We start from the raw sequence: 6578 nt of genomic DNA, 5'->3' as shown, positions 1-6578 counted from the left end.
GGAGGCTACGGGCTCCCCGGCGCAGCGTGCCGGTTGAGAGTGAGAGGAACCAAACCGATCAGCGTCTGTAAGTAGAGCTGATAGAACCATAGACTGGTGGACCAATGCCCTCACCCCGCTGCCAGGGGTGATGGGAATCGAAATCCAGACCCACCCCAAGAATAACCTCGGGGGTGGGCCACTGGGTATTGCAGCCCTAGCTCAGACCATCCTGTCAGCCGAGTGACTTGGAGGGAAGGAGAGGAGGAAGTTGTGGGGAGTTGAGCAGGTTGTACTTGGCTCTGACGATTGTATTGTGGCTGCTGGAAGCCTTATCGTTGGGATATCGTTGCCCTGTCAAATAAAGAGACTGTTCTGTACCCGTAAAGACTGTGTGTGATTTGGAGAGTATAACCCTGGGACCCGAGGGGTTCTTCTATACCGGTCCTATCCCATTACCCTTGGAGTATAGAAGATGGAGGCGCTGCACCACTGAGATAATATGGAGGCTACCACCCCAGATGCCCGGTCCTGGCTCCCCCACAACATCGCGGGAAGCTCAGGCCCTCCTGTTCCTCACAGGTACGCACCACTACACCTGTAACCAGCCCCCATGCGTCCCTCACACTCCCGTAGAGATTGGGGGGGGGGGGGGGGGGAACAGGGTTACAGTCACTTTATATGTTTACATTCACTGTTTAAAAGGTAGATAGGGTGTTAGAGCCACATCTAGTGTTATTTTTGTATATCTACAACCTATAGTCTGCAACATGTCCTCATACATCAAGGACACTACAGATTTTTTGAACAAGCTGGCAATGTTGCTTTTGATATGACGGATGTCCTCCTGGTAACTCTTGACGTTTCCAGTCTCTATATGAATATACCCCACCATGAAGGGATGGAGGCAACCAGGCACCATTTGATTGATTCTGGTCATTATGTTGGACCTCCACCGGAATTCTTAATGACACTGGTGGATCTCATACTCCATTAAAATTATTTCAGGTTCGAAAGATCTTACTACTTACAATTAATCGGAACCGCCACGGGGTCCAATATGGCCCCCGTGTTAATATATATATTTTAGTAACCATTTTGTTTCCCCTTATCCCAGTTTTACTTTTAAAATGTGTACTGCTTTAAAATGTGATCAGGTGCTCTGGCAAGTCTCCTAGAACTTTCAGCCTTGGAGATAAGAGAAGAATGTTAGCTTGTTAGCTTGTTAGCTTTTTATAAACAAAGCCTTTCTCCCTCATACTCCCACAATTCCTTTCTCCCTAGAAATAAGTGGAAAGTACAAATGTAAGTGTAACCCTGCTTCCCCCAGACTCTACGGTGGTGTCTAGGGCGCATGAGGGCAGATTACATGCGGTGTGGTGCGTACCTGTGAGGAACAGGAGGGCCTGAGCTTCCCGCGATGTTCTGGGGGAGCCAGGACCAGGCTTCTGGGGTGGTAGCCTCCATGATCTCTTAGTGGTGCAGCACCTCCATCTTCTATACTCCCAGGAATATGGGACAGGACCGGTATAGAAGAACCCCTTGGGTCCCAGGGTAATACTTTCCAATTCACACACAGTCTTTGGTAATAACGAATAGTCTCTTTTATTGACAGATCAGCAATCTCCCAACGGTAGTGGCTTCCAGTAGCCGCAACAACAACAGCAAAGACGTGTTATTACGCCGCTCTCCTTCCACACAGATAATTCCTCCTCTCCTTCCCTCCAAGTCTCTCCTCTGACAGGATGGTCTGGGCTAGGGCTTCAATACCCCGTGGCCCACCCCCGAGGTTATCCTCGCGGTGGGTCTTGGATTCTCCCCATCACCCCAGGCAGTGGGGTGAGGGCATTGGTCCACCAAGTCTATAATTCTATCATCTCTACTAAAGGACGCTGAATCTTTCCGCTCCTCTCTCTCTCCTGCACTCTGCGCAGGGGAGACCGCGGTCTCCTCCAACTCCTCGGACCGATCCGCAGGATTCTTTGACTCACGGCATACTAACTGAACTGCATACTCTCGGCAACTCCAGACTCTCGATCTCACTATCAACACACTAACACTACTCACCGGAGTTGGCTGCTAAATATAGAGCTAGCCCCGCCCTTCGTGATGTCAGCAGAACCTCCCCTCTTGCTCACGCCTGCAGCAGAGTCCAGGCCTGCCTCTACCACTCGGGATAGGGCTATGAAGGGGGAAAACCCATGATGATTACTGGTGCCTGACTCCGGGCCCGGAGTTCTCTACCCACACATTGAATACACAATCTCCCGGGAGAGCTTCCGAGTCGCGGACGGGCATAAAAGAATTATATATTTACACCCGGCGTATGCAAACGTTTTTATGGATACATACGAACATACCACATTCTACACGATGCTCCCCATGCTGAACATATCTTACACTACTCAAGATACATCGATGATGTGTTTCTGTTGTGGAATGGGTGTGATGAAGATCTGATGGAGTTCATGGAATACCTCAATCAAATACCATCGACTATCCGTTTCACATTTCAGCATAGTAAAACGGAGATAGTATTCCTTGATACTATTGTTTACAAACAACACCACAACCTGGGTACAAAGATACACGTGAAATGTACAGATAAAAATACCCTTTTGGAGGCCACCAGCCATCATCCAACCCCCCATTGAAGAAGGGGTTACCCTTTTCCCAAATGCTACGGGTGCGACGTATCACGAGTGACACTGAGGAACTTGATGCAGCCCTTCAACAAATGGCGATACGTTTTAGGGAAAGAGGCTACGACCGAAGGGAGATTGAGGAGGCACTTCTCAAAGCACGAATGCCAACACGAGAGGATCTACTCAAGACCACAACAGGAGCTAAGGATACTAGGATACTAGCCGTTTCAGCATCATCTCTACCTATAATACTGCCTCAAGTCACATCCAACGCAGCGCATTAAGAGGCACTGGCACATCCTGGCCAATGATAAACGTACAGGCCAACATTTTACAGCACCCCCCCTTTTTTTGTTACAGGAGGGGTCGCAACATTGGTGACTCACTCGTTAAGGCAGATCCATCTGAGAAATACGCCACTGTTCCTATGTGGCTGACCAGGGCTCCAGGAGTCCATAAATGTAAAGGTGTGTCAATTGTCAATACCGCATGCTGGGTAATACATTCATGCATCCGCATAAGGGTTATCCTATCAAAATTATTGACTTCCTTACTTGTGAGTCTAGATTCGTCGTTTATATCATCAAGTGTCCGTGCGGACTACTGTATGTGGGCAAAACATCAAGGATGCTGAAGGAGAGGATATCCATGCATCGGTCAACTATCCGGAAGGCCCTATCTGACTCTACTGATCTAGATGACTTGAAACTACTACCAGTGGCAAGACATTTTAAACAAAAGCAACATGGTCTTGCAACGTTCAGATGTATGCCCATCAAACAGGCCGCACGTTCCACCCCGAGGTGGGAACAGACATAAGTTGCTTTTACAATTGGAGGCCAGATCTATACATACATTGGACACTATGGCCCCAAAAGGCCTTAATGAAGACATGAATCTTGGATGTTTTTTATAGCACCCTTTTGATCATTCGCTTTAATTCAATTGATTGTATGTTTATTTCCCACTTTATGATATCCGCTTTATCCCCTAGCATTTGTCAAAATTGCTCTTATTACTGCATGTTTATAGCTTTTCCATATACAGTCTGCTTTCTTCCCTTGACATTTTTTCTCCCTCCTCCTTTTCCTTCCCCTCCCCCTTTTTACCCCTTTCCCCTTCCCTCCTTTCCGTCCCTCTCTCCCCTTTGTTCCTCCCCCGTCACTTTCACTTCTCACTTTTTGGTTTCTCCCTTTTTTCTTATATGTATAGTTCAGCCAATATGTTCCCTCACCCACTACACATTATTGTCTCCTTTAGGGGCTTTATTTTAGCCCGTTAAGCCCCACCATATAATATTGGTGCATTTGCTTGCAATAATGTTATTGTTGATTTTTTGATATAGCTGCTCAAATTTTCATAGGGGTCACTTTATGGGCTTTCCTTGATACTATTCATATACTTTTATGGTTGGTTACTAACATTCATTCAGCCTTTTCAATATAACTACACAAGACCCTGCTCGTGTTTACATCACGTGCAATCCAACAGCCAATAGAGCGGTTCCCTACACAGCAGTGGACTGATTTGATTGTAATTTTGCAGTCACCTGCATTGTGCATGTTTTTTTTTAACTTTAATTGATATTGGTAGGTGTGTCTTTAGGGTATAAATGTCACTGAGGTTGTGGTGAGGTAAGGTGCTCAAAGTGTGCTATATAGGAGAAGGAGGAGGGGGACACTCTGGATATTGATGCATTGATAAGTGTATATACTGGGCAATAAAGCAATGGGGCACTAGATACCCTGAAGGCTGGGGTAGGTAGTCCAGAGACAGCCTCCCCTACCTCATTGGGTTGGGCCCTGAGTACTCACAGTATTTCACTAGCAACCAGAGTCTCCCCTCCACCGCGTGCTGCTGAAGAGAGATGAAGTCCAGCAATATAGAAGAGAATGCAGCGCACCACGATCCAAAAGAAGAGCAGGTCTGGCCAAAAAGGTAATCTTTAATGAAGAGTCATAAAAGCAAGGGATGCAGCCCTTCTACACGTTTCGTGTCTAGCACTTTATCAAGAAGACATCTTGATAAAGTGCTAGACATGAAACGCGTAGAAGGGCTGCATCCCTTGCTTTTATGACTCTTCATTAAAGATTACCTTTTTGGCCAGACCTGCTCTTCTTTTGGATCGTGGTGCGCTGCATTCTCTTCTATATAAATGTCACTGGAGTCGCACTTGTTCTCTGCACCCCCCTTGATAAAGATCTCTCTCTCCGGGATCGAAACGTTGTACTTTTTGTGCAAGTATTTGTGTACTTTAATACATTTTTTCATTACTGAACTGCTGAGTGCCTTTGTCTCTTTACCTTTCAGGTATTATATGCTGTGTATTTTTATGACCTTGGCACCAGCTACTACTACTCCACCACTGGAGTGCAGGATATCTATCCATACTATATATATACACACACATCAATCTCCAAATACACATTGTATTGGTAATATGATCCTAGCACACGATAAAGTGCATATTACAGTGCCTCCATAGGCCGCGGCCCCAGTGCCTTCATGTACTGCTCGAACAAACACTGCCCCTCAATGGGGGCTGGGCCCAGTTACACACCTTCGCGTGGGATATGCATTGCAGATTTTCCCAAAGACATTGAAATTGGATTTAGAAGTTGCGACGGAGTTGTGGCCACGCCCCAGCCAGCGGTTCAGCCAATGAGGGCGATCCAGCAGCGTGAGGTCATAGCCCCGCACCCCCCCTCCTCCCCCCCCCCCCCCCCACACCATCACAATCTCCGGCATCTCCCAGATCGCGGTGAAGCACTGTGCACGCACCGCCCCCCCCCCCCCCTGCCGGGCGCGCGTGCCTACAGTGCACACTGGGACCGCGGCCTTAGGGCTGTAATATAGTGGCGCGCTACTGTGCACGCGTGCATCAATGATAATTGCATGGGTATGACCCTGCAGTTGCTATACTTCAGACACGCAGCCGTGAGCATTGGCGCGGCAGATCAGGGAAAATACAAGAAATTTGTGTTTTCGCGCTGCGAGCCAATCACAGCGCGGTCTGATGCTGTGACATCAGAGCACGCCCCTAGCCATGCATTACTACCGCGCACACAGCGCTGCCCGAACACACATTAGCGCGCACTATACAGGTAGTCCTTGTTATCCGTTTCACTTTACAACGAATGGCATATACAACGCCTGAATGCGTTATCCGACGCTCACCGCCACCGATTAACACGGGACTCACTTTACAACAGTTTCACTATCCAGCGCTACTTCCAGAGCGGGTTCCGTTGGATAACCGAGGACCGCCTGTATAACAAGCCTAGATGTCCTATGCTTAGATGTACTTATTTTCATGTTGAAGGGTCTGCGAAAGATTGCATCAAGGAAAGATACAGACAGACGACCCTCCGACGGCCGCGTTCTGAATGTGAGAAGTTTCATTGGTGCAAACACGAGATCTTTTTCGAGATCCACAAATAGATCAATCTCGCATCTGCACTAATGAAACATTTCACACGTTGAACACAAGCACATTGGAGTCTCATCCAGAGACCCAAAAGAAATGTGTATTTTAATAAGAAACTTTGTTTCTTTTATGTGTGAGACAGCACTGGATTTTGATAGGAGCCGGGGGCCCCCCGGATCTGAGAGGAGCCGGGGGACCCCCGGATCTGAGAGGAGCCGGGGACCCCCGGATCTGAGAGGAGCCGGGGGACCCCCAGATCTGAGAGGAGACAGGGGACCCCCGGATTTGAGAGGAGCCGGGGACCCCCGGATCTGAGAGGAGACAGGAGGCCCCGGATCTGAGAGAAGACAGGGGGACCCCTGGATCTTAGAGCAACTGGGGGACCCCTGGATCTTAGAGCAGCTGAGGGACCCCCGGATTTGAGAGGTGCCGGGGGACTCCCCAGATCTGAGAGGAGACAGGGGACCCCCGGATCTGAGAGGAGACAGGGGGGCCCCGGAATCTGAGAGGAGACAGGGGAACCCCTA

General features: G+C 48.5%; 1 protein-coding gene across 1 annotated transcript in view; it reads left to right on the top strand.

Moving 5' to 3' along the window:
* The first annotated feature begins 3251 nt into the window (after window positions 1-3251).
* Window positions 3252-6578, top strand: part of ZC3HC1 (zinc finger C3HC-type containing 1) — a 19664-nt gene continuing 16337 nt past the window's right edge. Inside the window, 1 exon segment of the mRNA XM_075599055.1 lies at window positions 3252-3344. Within this exon segment, the coding sequence (XP_075455170.1) occupies window positions 3252-3344 (93 nt within the window).

Source organism: Ascaphus truei, chromosome 5 (assembly GCF_040206685.1).
Source record: "Ascaphus truei isolate aAscTru1 chromosome 5, aAscTru1.hap1, whole genome shotgun sequence".
NCBI lineage: Eukaryota > Metazoa > Chordata > Amphibia > Anura > Ascaphidae > Ascaphus > Ascaphus truei.
Note: the sequence above shows the minus strand (reverse complement) of the source record. Positions and strands in the feature narration are given on the sequence as shown.